The following is a 17,798-nucleotide window of genomic DNA, read 5'->3' as shown; positions in this document are numbered from 1 at the left end:
ACAGTGGCTCCCCTGCCCTGTCCCTAATCTCTCACTGAGGTAGGAGACCCCTTATCCATCTCTCCCTGGCCCTGGAGGATGGGACTGTCACTTCCCCAGCTTCTCAGTTCTAAAACAATCACAATAGAGGAAGTTTCAGAAATGAGGCAGTCTGGAACCTTCAGACTTGCTCAGACTGGCTGTGGTTGGAGAGTTCCAGAAATATAAATGATTAAGAAGGTCCAGCATTAGAGTACCATTGTTTCACATGAAGACATTAAGAGTTGTCCTTCCTGGCTTGGTGCCTGTGGCTCAAGCGGCTAAGGTCTGTGAGCCACATACACTTGAGCTGGCGGGTTCGAATCCAGCCCAGGCCCGCCAAACAACAATGATGCCTGTAACCAAAAAAATCCCACATTGTGGCGGGTGCCTGTAGTCCCAGCTACTTGGGAGGCGGAGGCAGGATACTCGCTTGAGCCCAGGAGTTGGAGGTTGCTGTGAGCTGTGATGCCACAGCACTCTATCCAGGGCGACAGCTGAGGCTCTGTCTCAAAAAAAGAAAAAAAGGAGTTGTCCCTCCAGCCCACTATTAAAAGCAGTCACAGTATGGGCAGGGCACGCACCACAGGAGTTCTAGAATTATCTGTCCTTTAGAATGCTCCCAGTTGAAGATTTTCATAAATTCCATGGTTTAGAATGTCCCCAGGTGAAGACTTCCACAGGTATCCATTGCTAAGATGTCTATAGTTAAAGACTTCAAGAAATGGCCACTGTTGAGAATGTCAATGTGTTAACTGAGATTCTAAAAGCGTCCTCTAGCTCAGCACCTGCAGCTCAGTGGTTAAGGGTGCCAGCCACATACACTGGGGATAGCAGGTTTGAACCCGTCCCAGGCCTGCTAAACAATGACAACTACAACAAAAAAATAGTTGGGCATTGTGGTGGGTGCCTGTAGTCCCAGCTACTTGGGAGGCTGAGGCAAGAGAATTGCTTAAGCCCAAGAATTTGAGGTTGCTGTGAGCTGTGACGTCACAGCACTCTATGGAGGGTGACAGGGTAACATAGTGAGACTCTGTCTCAAAAAAAAAAAGTCCTCTGTCTGGGATGCTCCAGACCACTGCTTCTCCTGGGACACCCCCGTCTCAGCAGGGAGGCTCCACTGCCAGGACTGTGAGTGGGTGAGGGGGGTCAAAGAGAAATAGAACAAAGGGTCATACTGCAGGCAAGGCCGGGTCAGTGCTAAGTCTGTGCTGCACATGCTGGAGCAGCCAGGACTCAGACGTGGCCTGATTCTTAGGGGAGAGGAAGAGTCAGAGCCTTGTTGGGGCCTAAAAAAGGGATGGTTCTGCCTGAGGCAGGGGCGTTCTGGTTGAACCTGACCCTATCACCCTTTCCCTGTCCTGGCAGAGCCCAAAGAGAAAGCAGATCTCAGTGGACTCAAGAAGCGTCTCCCTGCTCCCCTTGGAATTCCAGAAAGACTCAAGCTACGAGCTGCAGGTGCGGGCAGGGCCCCAGCCCGGCTCCTCCTACCAAGGGACCTGGAGCGAGTGGAGTGACCCAGTCATCTTTCAGACCCCTAGGGAGGGTAGGTGTGACACTGATGTAGATGCCTCACTCCTGATACCAAATCTTGTCTTTGTCCAGCCACCCTGTGCCCTGAGTTTTCCCAGCATGGCTGGGAGGTGTCTGTTCAGTTGTTCACTTCCAGATGCAGCCATCTGACATTTCTGGAGCCCCTACTAGCCAGGCCCTGTGTTGGGGGCCAGCTGCTGCTTCTACCAGGCATTTGATTCTGAAGTGGGACTCATTCTGCCCATTTGGTAGATAAGGAAACTGAGGCTCCGAGAGATGACGTTACTTGCTAGGGGTGGGGTTCAAGAGCAGGATTTGCACCCAGATCCATCACCACTTCCAGGCTCTGTCTGGCTTCCTACCCCTTCTCCTCCACCCAGACCCATTTCTCGCCACACCTGCTCCATGTGGCCTCTCATAGAGTCCGTGCCATTTAACCGTTTATATGCTTCCTGTCCAGACATAAAGGAGGTCTGGGACCCTCACCTGCTGCTCCTCCTGCTGCTTGTCGTGGTCTGCAGCCTTATCATCTGGAGCCTGAAGACCCACCCGTCCTGGAGGTGAGGCCAGGGCACTGGAGAGGCAGGGAAGTGGTCAGCCTGGGCCAGAGCCCCTCTGTGACCTATCTCAGGTTGAGGGACACACCTGTTGTCATGGGATTAATGACAGTGATGACGATAATAACCAACTCGCTGAGGTTATTGTGTGCTGGGCACTGTGCAGGGCATTCATTTCACCCCCAGGCCTCCCATGCCTGTGATACACTACAGTTTCCCCTATTTTACAAATGGAGAAATCGAGGCACAGAGCAGTCAAGCAACTTGCCCAAGGTCACACAGCTCTGGAGTAGAGGAGGTGGGGTTGAAATAGGGTCTTCAGCTGTGATCTTGTGCAGTGAATTTGAAGCTAAGAGGCCCAAGGGACACAGGGGCCAACCAGTGGGGTAGGGTGGCTGGTGTGACAACCACACATTGTTCCTGGCTGTACACAAGGATGCTGAGGCTCAGAAGGGGCATAGCGCTGGCCCAGCACACAACAGGCAGCCCAGCCCAAAACCTTGATGGGTCTTCAGGAATCTGAGGGAATCTCACTGCTCCCCCTTTACAGAGGTAGAAACTGAGCCCTGGGAGGGAAGGGAGGTGCTAAGCTGGGGAGGCGGAGTGGGAGGCCAGGATGCCCTTTCCAGGGCCTCATCCCTTCTCTGCCTGCTCAGGGTGTGGGAGAAGGTGTGGCTGGTGCCCAGCCCAGAGAAGTTCTTCAAGGACCTGGATGAGATCCACAGAGGAAACTTCAAGGTGAGTGTGACAAACCCTTCTGAGCCTCTTCTCTTCAGGAGCCCTATCATGGCCCCAGTTCACACTGCAAGCCCAGCACAAGGTCCCAGCCAGTACTCAAGCCAAGCATCAATTTCCCCATTGCAAAGTGCAGACAATAATCTAGTGGTGCAAAAATGGCATAAGAATTAAACAAGATCAGGCTGACACATGTGATCCTAGCACTCTGGGAGACTGAGCAGGGAGGATCGCTTGAGCTCAGAAGTTTGCACCCAGCCTGAGCAGGAGTGAGACCCCATGTCTACGAAAAATAGTAAAATTAGCCAGGCATGGGGGTGGATGCCTGTAATTCCTGCTGCTCAGGAGGCTGAAGCAGGAGGATTGCTTGAGCCCATGAGTTCGGGGTTTCTGTGAGCTATGATGATGCCCCTGTACTCTAGCCCAAGTGACAGAGACTCTGTCCTAAAAAAGAAAAAAAAGGAGTTAAACAAGATCAGACATTGCCCAGCCCAAGGAGCCAAACTAGGGGTCAGCCTAGTGGTCCTTTGAGTCACAAATTGACCCCCAGGTCCTTTTTTAGGTGTCCTTGTTCTGGTGTGGAGAGGATTCTAACAAGGTCTGGCCCTGCCTGCACAACTCTCCAACCCCAGACAGGCTGCCACCTCCCCACTGCGGTGGGGCTGTCTGTGCCAGTCTAGAGCTCCTCCCCCACCCTGCAGGAGTGGGAGGGGCCGCCGCAGAGAGGATGTGGGTAGGGGGAAGGGCAGCCCCACCTGCTGCAGCCCAGCCTGCAAGTCAGGCAACAGGGACCTGGAGCAGGGCTGGGCAGCCCCTGTCTGCCTGGAGCTGCACTGGGCACCCTCCCTCCTTCCATCCTCCACCAATCCCCCGGGGTACTCATGAGGAGACCCAGGCAAGGCTACTTGAGCAGGGCAGGGGAGGAACCTGGGCTCCAACCCAGATGAGACTAACCCTTTCCTCTTCCCTAAAGCTCAAGTGTCACATTTACTTGGAGATTTTCGCCAGTGCTCATATGACCCTTGCTATGTATCAGGCACTCTGCTAGGAGCTTTAGAAACATTAATGCATTTAACCCACATGACAACCCTGTGGGTAAGTACTACTATTAGGTCTATTTTACAGATGAGGAAACGGAGGCCCAGAGAAGATAATTAACTGGCTCAAGGGCGTACAAATTAGAAATAACTTTAAATCAGTGACTTCACATCATAGTTCTGAGATGAGTTTTCTGAGGAAGATCAGGTCAAAACTGAGAGATTCCCATTCTTAGAGATTTTTCTTTACCAATCAAATGGGAATTTTTGCATCATGAGTGGGACTCCTTGGTAAAGGAGGGAAGGGGGTTCCTCAGAGCTGAAGGGCCACCTCCGCAGCCAGCACCACCCTCATCCTTTATCTGCAAAATGCACAAAGCCCTTTCCAAATGACTTCTCATTACTTTACTCCACTCATTCATTTATTGAGCACCCGCTGTGTGCCAGGCATTGGGGATATAGCTGTGGACTAAAGAGATGGAGGCTTCTGTCTTGGCTGAGTGTCTGGTCTGGTGGGACGCATAAACAGAGGGATGCTAGATTTCCAAAAATGTCAAAGAGGAAGCAGGGCAAGAGGATGGGGTAGGATGGGGGCTTTGTCACTCAGACCTCAGGCCCTCCTAGACTGGGGAATCTTGGCCCCTGCCCAGGCCATGGGACCATGGTTGTCTCAGCGGGCAGGCTACAGAGACAACAGCAATTCCTTATTGCAGGTGGGAAAACTGAGGCCCAGAGTGGGGACAGGACAGAGGCAGGGACTCCCACGGGGCAGGGCACATCGTGGTTCTGATTCTTCTCTCTTTCTCTCTCCCTGTGTCTTTGGTTCTGTTTCTCTGTCCTTCTCTCTTACTGTCCCTTTGTCTTGTCTCTGTGTCCGTCTCTATGCTCTCACCTCCCCCCGTGCTGGCCCATGATTCTCCTTCTTTTGCTTTCTCACAGAAATGGGTGGGCTCACCCTTCACTGCCTCCAGCCTGGACCTGGGGCTCTGGAGCTCAGGGACACCCTCGACCCTGGAGGTGTATAACTGCCATCCACCACAGACTCCAGTGAAGGGGCTGGAGCCTGCAGAGCTGACAGAGCCAGCAGACCTGGTGGAATCTGACGGCATGCTTGAGCCCAGCTGCTGGGGCCCAGTGCCTGCCATGGGCCGCAGCTCAGGTGGCTCAGCCTGTAGCGAGGAGAGGGATCGGCCGTATGGCCTGGTGTCCATCGACACAGTGACTGTGGCGGACACAGAAGGGCTGTGCACATGGCCCTGCAGCTGTGGGGACGACGGCTACCCAGCCCTGGACCTGGACGCTGGACTGGATCCTGGCCCGGGACTACAAGACCCTCTTTTGGGCACAGGGACCACAGTCCTTTCCTGTGGCTGTGTCTCAGCTGGTGGCCCTGGGCTGGGAGGGCCCCTGGGCAGCTTTCTTGACAGATTAAAGCTGCCCCATGCAGATGAAGAGGGCTGGGCTGTGGGGCCACCCTGGGGTGGCAGGCCACCCGGAGAGGTGTCAGAGAGCGAGGCGAGCTCACCCCCCGCTGGCCTGGACATGGACACATTTGACAGTGGCTTTGCAGGCTCTGACTGTGGCAGCCCTGTGGAGTGTGACTTTGCCAGCCCCAGGGATGAAGGGCCCCCCAGGAGCTACCTCCGCCAGTGGGTGGTCATGCAGCCCCCACCTTCAGGACCTGGGCCCCAGGCCAGCTAATGAGGTTGACTGGCTGTCCAGGGCTGTCCAGGCCATTGGACCCCAAGGCAGCTTCTTCGACAGATTAGAGCTGCCCCATGCAGATAAAGAGGGCTGTGGTATGAAGAAACCTGCAACCTTCTGTCTGCCTGATGGACATCTAAGCCTGATGTTTACAGAGCGTGTGTGCATGTGCATGTGTGTGTGTGCATGCGTGTGGCTCAGGGAGTGCTGGCACGTCGTGTGGACACTGCATGTGCCCATGGACACTAGTGCACGCCTGTGGTACGCCATGTGTTCACCTGCACACACGTATCTGAGCCTGTGGAGCTCACCCCCTACACATGAATGTGTGTGTCAAGTGTGCCCGTGGCACACAGATGACAGACTCCCACCCTTCCAGGGTTGTGCCCAGGCCTCTTGGGACCAGAGGATAGCCTGTGACAGACAGCAGGCCCAGCCCTCCAGGTCCTGCCTCCAGGAGCAACAGGAAGCCCACGCTGTTCCTTATCATGTCTCAGTAGCAAGGGGGAGGGGAAGGAGTGTGCCCACAGCAGCCCTGGGGGTGGGAGGAATTGGTGGCCTAAAGGATGTAGGTCTGAATCTCAACTCTGACGCCTCCTGGCTGTGCTTCCTGGGCTAAGTCACCTACCCTGTCTGAGCCAGAGTTTCCTTGTCTGGACAAGGGGGATGGCACGGCCTACCCTGGGGAAATGAACAAATCGCCCACAAATATTATGCAGCCCAGAGCAGACCCTCAATAAATATCAGTTTCCTTCCTCCTGCGGCCAGGAGCAAGGCTTGGGCAGGAGGCAGGCGGGGGTGAGAAAACCAGCTAAGAGTGACAGCCTGGGTACCTGTGGGGCTGTCCCACCCTGCAGAGGGACACTCAGCGGAGTTTCCGGACTTAAAATCAATCAGTCTTGTCTCTTAAAAACAGCCCCCATCATTGACTTCTGATGCCCATTAAAAATAAAAATCCCTTCATGCACCCAAAAGCTATTTATTGAACACAAAGTACTTGCGGGGCGGTACAAGGCCCACTGACCCTCCCCTGGGGCACTCGTGGCAGGGGCAGCCTGGACAAATTGGCAGGGAGAATAGTTTTCCCTCCAAGATTGCCTTTCTCAGAGGTGGCTTGGCTTTTTCCAGACCAAGCAGAGTTAAGGCAGCAGAGTCTGATTCAGCTCAGAAGCTCTAAGGGGGGATGCTCCCGTCCCAGACCTAGGCCCATGTGGGCCCCATTGTCTTCCCCGGAGGCAAGACTGAGGGGCAGCACCTGAAGGACACAGCTCTGGTGGTCCCTGCTCTGGGAGCAGAGCTGGGTGAGGAGTCAGCCCTGCTGTGAGCTTCTCCATGACTCATCTGTAAAATGGGGTGGTCCAGAGAGACAGCTGAATGTTTGAGAGTCCTTGGGGGGGTGCCTGGCATGAGGTTGGAAAGTTCTAGAACACTGACGACTTTAATAGTGGAACAATGAACTTGACATAAGGGTATGTGAGACGGGAGCATGAGAATGAAACCGCAGCTCCTGCACGGGTGAGCAATTCTCACCATCCTCCCCCAGTACCCCAGAGACTCTTGGGCCAAGGTGTGCTGTGGTTTTCACACCCTCTTGGGGGCAGCAGGTTCCAGGTGCTGGTCGGCTCAGCTCTTCTGCACACAGAGCTCCTTGGGGTGTGGGGGAGGGGACAAGTGGGACTGACTCAGGCTGGGCCTGGGGCAGAAAAGGCTCCTCAAAATACCACCTTTGAAGGGGGCACAACTAGAGTACAGGTGCAAACAGATGGAGACAAGAGCTGGCCCACCTGGAGGGATGCAGGACAGGACGGATGGACAAGAGGACCCGGAGAAGGGTGGTAAAAAGCTTGAAGGAGGAATGGTTGGATGGGTAGACCAAGACGAACAGATACCGGAGCAAAGATGGACATGGAGCATGAGCTCTGTGAGGCCAGCAGCTTCGTCTGCTTTGTTCTCTGCTTTACCCCCAGCCTGGCACACAGCAGGCACTCAATAAAGCCTGATTTGTAGCATTTTCTTATTTCCATGGGGAAATACTTCCACTGTGGCCAATTTCAAGTTCTCAACTGGACTCTAAATAGAGTTGGGAAGAGGTGCACATGGCAGGTCCCCTGGCTAGTCCCTATGAGCCAGCCCCAGCACACTACTGTTGGGAGCCCAGAAGGGTTATCACAGGGGGCTTCAGGGAGAAGGTGATGTTTGTTGGACATTGAAACATGAATATGAAAAGTGAATGAAAGTTCTTAAGGGCACCAGCTATTCCAGGCAGAAAAAAGAGCTTAGGCAAAGGCCTGGAGGTGTGACCAAGGAGCAAGGGGCAAGGCAGCTCCTTGTCCCCCAGAGTCCATGCAATGACCTCTTAAGAAAAAGGAGGATTGATAGCAATCCCCACCACGGAGGCCACAGCCCACTCCTTGCCACCTGCAGGCTCAGAGGGGGCAGGGTGATCCATCTGACAGGTAGGACAAATGGTGACCTGCCCAAGGCCACACACTGAATTAGTGGTCAGAATCAGAACCTAAACTGTTTTCCAGATGCCAATTTCAGCTCTTTCTCATCTTGCTATGCTGGAAGAGAGCTAGATCATAAGAAACAACAAACACCTGTGAGTGCCTAGTGCTTTTTTTTTTTTTTCCTGTGCAATAGCTGTGGCAGTGGCTGACCCCAGCTCTGGAAGTGGCTCCATGACCCAGGCCTGGCCAATAGAGCATTCCATCCCCCAGCAACAGTACAGTTCAGTTAGAGACGGCACAGGAAGGGACAGTTTGCCTGAGATGAAGTCAACATGTGAGAAAGCAGAGATGAGATGGCGATATAGTCCCACTGTATATTGCTTAGGTTCCTGGATCCAGCCATGCCTGAAAGTACACCTAATCCCTTGGACTTTTAGGTACATGAGTATGGAAGTCATTACACTATTCACTAAATAGTTACAGTTTCTGGCCTCTGGTTACAAAGCGGGATCGCACCTCCTGGCCCCTTGTGGTCAAGCATGGCCACATGATAGACTGGCTGATGAGTTGTGAGCAGGAGTGGCAAGGCTTGCTTCTGGACAGAGCACTTGCTGACAGTCATGATGTGTCCTCCATGCTACCGTGACCAGTGATGATTGAGAATGTGACCCTCAGCCTGGGCCCTCAAGTAAGGAAATACAGGCTGAAGTTCTGGGTTCAGCTGTGATGGGCGCGTATCGTCAGTAGGAAATGCATCCTTTCTCAGCTGCTGTGATGAGGGCTGTTTATTACTGCAGCATAACCCAACCTATCCTGCCTGAATCAATGAACTGATACATTTCCTTTTCTTGCTTAAGCTGGTTTGAGCTCAGTTTCTGTCACTTGCAGCAGAACAAGTTCCAGGATTATGCTAATATCATTCCAGTGATAAGGACACTCCGGCTGTCCGGAGGAAAGACCACATTCACAGGGACCAGAGGACCAAGCTCCAATGTTGCTTTCTCATGAATGACCTGGGGCAAAAATCCCCCCTGTCTCTGAGCTCCAGATTTCTCTTTTGTAAGGCAGAGGTAGGAATCAGCCTCTTGGTTTGCTCTGGGGATGAACGGAGAGGGTGGGGACAGCCCCTGGTTGGATGTGGGTTTCCTTCTTTCCAGCATCACCTGGAGCTGGGCTCTGGGTCAGCGGAAAAGAAGGCTGTGATCACAGCTGTTCTGGGTCTCCTCCACAGAGAGTTCTCGCCAGATGCTGTGAAGCCTGCATCATGGCCCTCTGCCACGATCTACAGCACCCCAAACCCAGCTCCCCAACCATGACAATTACAGCAAGGTAGGCCTAGGATGCTGTCTAGGTGTCCCTGATGCTCTCACAAGGGAAGGAGACAGAAGGAAGTGGAGGCCCAATGACAGGCAGTGAATTGCCCAGAATTCATGCACTTTCTATCCTACATCCTGCGTTCCTGTGGGCCTCCCTGTGGTGTGTGTGTGGGAGCCCCTTCCTCCCACCTGTCTAGGAAGGTAGTTTACATGAGTCTGGCTGCCACCTCGGGGCATTTGAGGCCCAGATGCATCTTCAGAAACTAGGAAGCAATGACCAGTGGGAGATGGGGCAGTGTAGGCTTTATACCCTTCCTGGAAGCCCAATTTGTCAACCGTTAAGGGAGAAGCATAAACTCCCAACAAGGAAGAATAAAGGAGAGGGGATAGTTGCCATCAAGAAACTCGCACATTTGTAGAAAAGGAGAAGATGGACCTGTGCTCAGGTGTCCCCTCCTCAGTGGGGAACCTGGACTGGGCCCTTATTTAACATGCAACACACCGCTGGCCCATTTATTTTCCCAGCATGCTCACTACACTTTGTGGTACATCTCTCACTCTTTCATCATAGTCGGTATCTAGACCAGTAGGGCGGGGATGGAAGGTACTCTCTGCAGGGGGTCAAAAATATTGAATGGATGAATGAATGAACCAGTTGATCAATGCATCCATCAGTGGCAGAGCAGCAACTGGCAAAAGAGTGGGCAGAGAGGAAGCAGACATCTGCCCTTGGACCTGGAAAGGCCACAGGATGGGGCACCAGGATGAAACAAGCCTCCTGGGCAGTGTGTAAACTGGCACAAGCCCCTCCCCCATAGGTCAGAACGTGGGATGAGTGGGTAGATCCCCATCCCTAGGGTGACAAATGAAGGCTTTTCTTTCTAAAATTGATGCCCCCAGATGAGAAACCCTAACCTTCTGCTCTCTGGGGAGGTGGTGTTGGGGAGAGGGCACTGAGGCTGGCACTGGGGTGGAATGCCAGCTGGTCCACTCTGTAGATTCCAGCCTTGTGGAAATCATTTTACCTCTGATGCCTCAGTTTCCTCACACACAAAATAGGTACATCGAAGAGACTTACTCTTCTGGCTGCTGTGAGACCAGGAGCTAACGTGTATGAAGTACCCAGAACAGTGTCTGCAAAGTGCTCAGAAAATGTCTTTATTACATCATCAATTTTATGAGAAGTCAAATTTTATGACTCATTCAACTTCTACTTACTGGTCTCCCCCTCAAACATGAGTGGACAAAGCCCCAGGCTGGGAAACCAAAGTAAGGCAATAGGAAACAAAGCTTCTCGGGCTGCTGGCGCCATCTGCTGATGAGTGCTGTAAGTGGCAGGTGCTGGCTGAACACGGTGTCCCTGCACACTCTGCTGTCCAGGAGACACGCACGTGCATCTGCCAGTGCTTATAAAGGGGACCCCAGACAATTGCCACAGCAGCCCTCTGTGGCAGGGAATATGGGTGATGAGGCAGGTGGCATCTTTTTTTGGCAGAGTCTTTTGTAATTCAGCAGATTAGGTGGGTGCCCCCCAACCCCACACTAGAAGGTGAGCTGGAGCTCCCACGATGCAGGGAGATCACATGCTCAGCCCCAGGCAAGCACACATACATGTACTTGTACACACACAACACGTATATACACATGCACATTTAGAAAACCTCAGTGGAAGAGCGTCATGGCCTACAGAAAGGACGGTTGTCAGGACTCCTAGGACGACATGTGGTCACTTAGCTGAGGCTGGGAGGGAGGGATGGGGACACAGGAAGTGGCTGGCAGCAACAGGCTGCACAGTATCTGAGAAAAGCTCGGAGAAGGGACTGAGGCCGAGCCCCAGATGGCAGCCTCAAGGATGCACCATGAAGTGCGACAAGATGAGGAGGTATTTCCAATGTCGCCATTAGGGGAAAGCAAGCACGACTTCCGAACGTCAGCCCTGGGAGACTCCAGTGGCTGACGAGGGAGCTCTCTGCATGCTGATGCCAACATGCAGGGGTGTCCCTGAGTGGCAGAGTGAGCTGCTCCTAAGGGCAGGTTTTATGTCACATGGTGTCACAGACCCATGTTTTCCAGGGTGTGCAGACATGGATGTAAAGGCAAAGAGCAGGTCGGGAGGGAGCCTTAAGAAGATTGTGGAGGCAGCAACCAGGTCCGTAAAGTTTTAAGCATTTAAAAGGGAATGAATTTATACACTGGCAGACAAGAACATGCAGGAACACTGGGGACACAAAGCCAAGATGTTTGTGCCCACCCATGCTGCACCCTCCCCAAGTGAGAAACAACCGAGTCAGCCACCACCTAAGCACCGCACTGGGGGGCCCAGAGGGGCCATTAGACCCATTTTGGCCTCTTTGTGGGTTTTATTTGGTGGTTAGTACTGAACATTTTTCTTCTAAATTTGCATTCCTCCCAGTCTGGGTATACCCACTTTAGTTTTCCACAGTCACTACCATTTCCTGGTATTAAGCCGAGGCCCCTCCTGGGCGGCTCTCATTTGTTACTTGCCTGCCCCCTGAAGCTCACAAGTGGTCCACACTGTGGCTCCTGGAGACCTCTGTGCAGAACTTGGAAGAGCAGCTGCCTCAGATGGGTGGGTGGTGGGTTTCATGTAGAGTGATGCTCCTGGAAGTCCCTTGTCTGCTTGAGGTCCTTCTGCTCCGTCCCACCTACCAGACACATATCCACACTGACCCTCATCTAGAGGCACAAGGAAGGGAACCAGTGTGCTCACACTTGGTGACCTTCGGTTTGCCTGGCACCCTTCCTCTCCCCCAATTTTTCAGAGGAGAAAACTGTCTCTGAGATGTGAGTGTCAAGGTCAGAATTTTATTTTTTTGAGACAAAATCTCACTATGTCACCCTCAGTAGAGTGCTATGACATCACAGCTCACAGCAACCTCAAACTCTTGGGCTTAAGTGATTCTCTTGCCTCAGCCTCTCAATGTCAGTATTTTAAGAAACATTTGCTGATCCCCAAGCCTTTCTTTCCCCCCGTCACACAGTGTATCCCCAGATTAACAAGTGCAGTGTTTTCTGTTTATAAAGCAGATCACATCTATTGTTCTACTTAACCCCTCCAAAAAATCCCAAAACATACTAATTATTTTACACATAAGTAAAATTGAAAAAAGGAGAAAAAACTCATGCTGAGACTTATCCAGCCTCAGCTTCTCCAAGACTACAACCCAAGGCCACCTTTTCCCCCCTCACCCAGAGGTCTGATCTGGTCCCAGGCATGGAAGTTGGCCAGGTCAGGGGCCATAAGGTCACAAGTCCCCCAGAAGGGCTTGTTGAATGACAGAAGCTGCAGGTGAGCGTGAGACACAGATGATGACGTTGGGACATGTCCTGTCTATTGTTCAGCACTTGTGACTGTCACATGTAGGAAGTTAAGTTCACTGTTACTAGAACTTTCTATTTTCTAAGAGAAGATAGGAATCTGAATTGTTTTTAAAAAGTGAATCCTCTAAATTTTTTAAATGGTAGCAACCAAAAAAAAAAAAAAAAGTGAACAATGTGTGCTAAAGAGAAGTTCAAGTCTGTCCTATGGACCCATGACCTCTGTAACCTGCTGATAGCACCAGCTATGTGGAGCTGCCCCTGGGCCTGGCACTGGGCTGGGAGCTGCTAGATTCACAAGGATGAGCTGCTCTGTGCAGGGGCAGGCCAGGGACTAGCTGAGAAAGCAGGATGGCTTATGAGGCCAAGGGTAGCAGGCGAAGGGACTGTGTCTTTCTCATCCCATGCCTGCTAACTGAAGCACCAGCACATTCCCTTGTTGCCTGGTGCTACTGGAGACAGGTATTCTTCGATGTTCCACAGCTGAAACCAGAGAATCACCCAGAAAAATCAGTAATTCTTTAGGACACTCACAAAACTAAATGCATGTTACTTCGTTTTAATTAAACAAACAAAAGAAAAAAACTGTCAGAGACTTTTTTTTTTTTTTAATGAGAAAAGATGTTAAAGAACAAAACAAAACGAAACCAAAACTTACAGGATCCCTCATCTCTGGGGCTGGCAGGAAATCGCCAGCCAGGATGAGAAAGCGGGGCACCCAGCCTAGCAGGGGCCTGCCAAGTAACTTGCAAGGCTAGAAAAGGGATCCCAGCTCAGCGCCTGAGTGGGTGGCTCAATGCCAGCTGGAGTGGGGTGTCCTGTCTGGGGAGGAGCTGCAGTGTCTGCAAAGGCCCCTTGGCAGCAGGGAACCCCTTGTTCTGAGACATCTCTCACAGGCTCTGTCTCTCAGTGGTGCCTGGGCACACAAGGAGCCAGGAGTCTGCCGAGGTGGCTGGAGTCGGGAATGTGAGGTGAACACCAGCAGCCCCACTGGTCCCCGATGATGGCTCTGGGGTGTACCTGGCCGCAGCAATGGCCAAGACATGAGGGGACAGTACAGGAGCCACAGGCCCTGCAGCTGCTCCAACACATCCCTACTAGGCTGGGACAAGAAGCACCATCTCGCGTATGATACAGTGGGTTCCAAGGAACTGCTCCGATAGAGCCTGGGCACCAGCAGGCGTGGCCTCCTTCCAGAGTCTCAGCACAAGGGGATGCACCTGCTGCAGGAAGCTCCATAGAACCGATGTCCTAGGGCACTGGTTGGGTCTGCCAAACACCAGGTGGTACCAGCGTGGCAGTGGCAGTGGCAGTGGCGGCTGGGATAGGAGGTGATGCCCACAGGTGCCCTATAGGTGGATCCACTTATTCCAGTTGACCTCGTGGGGGAACACGCGGCCCAGCCGGAGGGTGCAGTCCAGTGTGGGCTCATAGAACACTGTGGGGCTCTCGCCTGGGCTGGAAGGTGCCTCCGCCTCCTCCACCTCGGGTTTGGAGAAGAGCGAGACAGGTTTGGGCTTCCTCAGCAGGCACTTCCTGATGCAGCCAAGGGATTCCAGGCCCTAGAGACACCAGACACAGGTCACGGAGGCACCTGAACTTGGCCTTAAGTGATGAGTAGGGATCTACTAGGAGGGTTTAGGAAAAGGCTGGGATAGGGGTGGGAGTGATACAATCATCGTTTTGTACAGTGCTTGGGGCCACCATAGTAAGCGCCCTTCTGAGGACAACTGTACACCAGGGGCTGCAAATAGGCTTCCCGTGGGCTGAGACTGGCTTCTGGGTGGGTTTTGATTGGCCTGTAACACTTTAACGTTGAAGTTTCAACAGTGAACTACAAGCTTCCAGTTTCTCAAGGAGCTGAAGCCCTGAGAATGCTGGGCTATCACACAGGGAGGCAGGTGCCCTTGAAAGGTGGGGTCTCTCCTCACTGCCCACCAGGATTGCAATGTTCATTTACCCCTGTATGCTTGTGAGTTTGTGACCCAGGGTACACAGAAAGTGTCAGAGGCAAGAGCCCCAGGACAGTGTCTCTCAGCTTGGGTGGCAGCACAGAACTGCTGGAGGATGCAGTGAGGGACAGGCCTTAGGGCAGAAGCCCGACCAGGCTGGGGCTGCAGGAGGCACCTGTCAGATAGGATCTGGGCAGAGGGTGGAAGAAGGAGCTAGAGGTGAGCAGGAAGTGGGGTCTAAGAGCAGAAGCCTCCCACCTGCTGCACTCCCGGGAATATACCCCACCTATGCCCCCACCCCGCTGAGCCCCAGGAGCACCTGGAGCAGCTCCAGCACAGCAACCGGCTGCAGGACACCCTGGTAGTGGCGCAGCAGGCAGCTCTCAGGGATGCCAGGCCTGGTCATGATGTGGTACAGCACGGCCTCCATCATGCCCTTGCACACGGGCATGTTCAGGTGGCCATCCACAACACGCCATGGGCGGCCAATGAAGTAGACGCTCTCACAGTCCCTGTTGGGTGAGCAATCAGCAGCTTGTTCATAGACAGGATAAGGGCTCACAGCTGGCATGTCCACCTTCTGCTCTCTGGCCTCCCCCTCCCTCCTGTGTGGACAGCAGGCCCATGATGCCAGCCGAGGGAGTCACAATGTGGAGACCTGCTCAGATGCAGTGGTGACCAAGGTTACTATGAGCCCACAGCCCCCAAGGCCCTCCACACTGGCAGGGATAGGACAAAGTCCAGGACTCTGGGTTTGCAAGCTCCACCCCCCTCACCCCGGCCAAGCTCACAGAAGTTGATATCCCGAGGCTCTGTTCTGCACCATGTGTAGGGTTCCAGACACACCTGCCTTTGAACAAGGTTCCTGCTACTACCCCAGGGCCTGATTTGCCACATGGGGCCAGGAGTGTCACAGGTCTTAGACCAGTTGGTCACTTGGCTCTGACCATGGCTAGGCCTGGGAGGGCCATATCGAAGCTCCTGAGAGCTGGAGCATGGAACACTTAAGCCAAACGGAGGATAGCACACACAACTATGGAAGGTGCTACTCATAGGCCTCTGAGCCACCTCCCTCTAGGGCACAGTGGTCCCGGGGAAGAAGGTACAAATCCCTGGACCAGCACCTGTGCACTCTGGGCCTATCTGCCCTGGCAGTGGGATCAGGTACTCTCTCTGGGAAGTACTTCCCCGCATTCTCTGTGTAAGATGGGGATGAGGGTACCATGGGCTATCAGAAGCCCCAACAACACAGGTGAAAAAACCTGGCTCATGGTTCTCAGCCCAGCCAGCACTATGCATGTTCTGGAAGCACAGCCCTCACTCCAGGGAGATCTGGGTGCTGTGACCACCCAGCACATCTGGTCCTTGCCTGCTGTGTCTTTCCAAGTGCCCCAGTGAGAACCACTGTGTCATGCAGACTCTCTGATCTGGCATCTTCACGAAAGGCCTTCATGTGAATCATTAACTCGGGGTCTCCAAACTTTCCCCATGCTCAGCTTAGGCCTGCCCCGGGCCCCTTTGTGGGCCCACACTCACCTTTCCCGTGCTGATTGGGAGAAGCTGCTGGCTCCAGAACTCTCTGCCAACCCTGGTGGAAGAGGAAAGGATGTGAGGGACTCCGAGTGGGAAGAGTATCTTTCTCCACTCATCCAGGGAGGTACCAAATGCCCAGCATGTGCCAGGCCCTTCCAGGCTCAGGGATAACAGAAGGACAACGAGCCATCTCCTGTCAGAGCATCCATCCTTACAGTGGCTGGGCCGGAAGCCTGGTGCCAGCACATAAAACCAGAACATGCCACAGTGCACAAGTGTGGGGAGCTTGTTCCCAGACCTGGAGGAAGCCAGTGAACACCTCATTTTCCATCCAGAAGCCCTGACCACAAGGGCTGTGTGTGCAAAACCACCAAGCAAGATACCCCACAGTAAACAAAAACACTGAGGAACCACACGAGAAAGCCACTGCTGATTACAAAGCGGGAGAGGAAGGGTGTGTCTCAGTATGGGTGTGTCTGCCAGCCTGGCGCTGTCACACTGCATGGCAGAGGCCTGCACTTGTGATTCAGTGATCCCTGTGGGCGTGTGGGCAGCGGAAATACACTATGAGCAAGACTATCTTCCCCACCTCAGGGTTTATGCCCTAAAAAGCTGAAGGCCCTTATAGCCAGTGACAGGAGGTTTCCCACCTCAAAGGAAGGTGTGGGGCAATCAGGGTGAGGGCCGAGAAGTGGGGTAGGGTAGGGTTAAGGTGGGGTGGGAGACAAGTGGTACCTTTAGGGTCTTCAGAGCTTTCTGGAAGATGGGCCTGACAGCTCAGCTGCTCTTGGCCCAAGGAGCTGGACACCTCAACAGTCTCCTGGTCCTCTCCAGCAGTGTCTTCTGGAGTTGGAGACAGAACTGGGGCTTGGGTTTCTACCTCTTCTTCTGCTCCTGGCTCGGGGCTGAGGGCCAAGCACACGTCCTGAAGAGCAGGCCTCTTTGCAGGGGGCTCCTGAGTACTCTCAGCATCAGTTTCCCCACTCTGATTGGCCCAGCTGGCATTCCTCTTGATGCTCTGGAGGCCCTGACAAGGGGATACCAGCCCCTCGATGGGGCTGTCCTCACTGGAAGGCTCCTCCAGAGGCCTGGCCAGGGGGTCTTCTCTTTGGGAGTCAGACTCCTCTTCTTTGTCTCTTAGTCTTACTGAGTGTAGGAGCCAGGGATGGGCAGAGGCCATGGCCACTAGGCGAACGGTGTTCCCACCTACTTCTAGCACCTGGTGTTGCTCCAGGAGGGCCTAGGGAAAGCAAGAGAAACATTGGGTCTGGGAACCCAGGGACACTGGGGTTGGCTTGGTAGGTGGTGAGTGGAGTGGGCTACCCTGCCTGATGAGTGAGGTGTCCTGAGCAGGTGGCAAGCCCAGGTCCATCAGGATGAGGCCTGGTGTCTAGCTCTGGGTCTGCCACCAGCTACCCGTGTACCGGGGTAATGTCCTTCCCCTTCTACACTTAGCATGGCCACTTATGAAATGAGTCAGATGCATGAACTTCATGGAACCACAGATGCTCCATCAAAGCTCACGTGACTTTACAAGTCTCCTCCTGCCTGGCCACAGGACCGAACACCCCAAGTTCCAGCAAGTTCTTCTGCCAATGCTGTCATTATTCCATATGGATGACAA

The 17,798-nt window shown here is 53.5% G+C and overlaps 2 protein-coding genes across 4 annotated transcripts in view; one reads left to right on the top strand and one right to left on the bottom strand.

The window, feature by feature from the left end:
* Window positions 1-7,574, top strand: part of IL21R (interleukin 21 receptor) — a 49,303-nt gene extending 41,729 nt beyond the window's left edge. For both annotated transcript variants that reach the window (XM_053554675.1, XM_053554674.1), the window contains exons 6-9: window positions 1,387-1,564; window positions 2,012-2,111; window positions 2,765-2,846; window positions 4,820-7,574. In XM_053554675.1, the coding sequence (XP_053410650.1) occupies window positions 1,387-1,564; window positions 2,012-2,111; window positions 2,765-2,846; window positions 4,820-5,581 (1,122 nt within the window). In that variant the 3' untranslated portion in view covers window positions 5,582-7,574. The remainder of the gene's footprint in view (window positions 1-1,386; window positions 1,565-2,011; window positions 2,112-2,764; window positions 2,847-4,819) is intronic.
* Window positions 7,575-13,288: 5,714 nt separating this feature from the next.
* Window positions 13,289-17,798, bottom strand: part of GTF3C1 (general transcription factor IIIC subunit 1) — a 102,425-nt gene continuing 97,915 nt past the window's right edge. For both annotated transcript variants that reach the window (XM_053554664.1, XM_053554665.1), the window contains exons 34-37: window positions 16,910-17,414; window positions 16,178-16,229; window positions 14,961-15,153; window positions 13,289-14,251 (exon numbers count right to left, since the gene is read on the bottom strand). In XM_053554664.1, the coding sequence (XP_053410639.1) occupies window positions 14,039-14,251; window positions 14,961-15,153; window positions 16,178-16,229; window positions 16,910-17,414 (963 nt within the window). In that variant the 3' untranslated portion in view covers window positions 13,289-14,038. The remainder of the gene's footprint in view (window positions 14,252-14,960; window positions 15,154-16,177; window positions 16,230-16,909; window positions 17,415-17,798) is intronic.

This window comes from Nycticebus coucang, chromosome 12 (assembly GCF_027406575.1).
Source record: "Nycticebus coucang isolate mNycCou1 chromosome 12, mNycCou1.pri, whole genome shotgun sequence".
Classification (NCBI taxonomy): domain Eukaryota; kingdom Metazoa; phylum Chordata; class Mammalia; order Primates; family Lorisidae; genus Nycticebus; species Nycticebus coucang.
The sequence above is the reverse complement of the archived record's forward strand: the minus strand, read 5'-3'. Positions and strand labels throughout refer to the sequence as shown.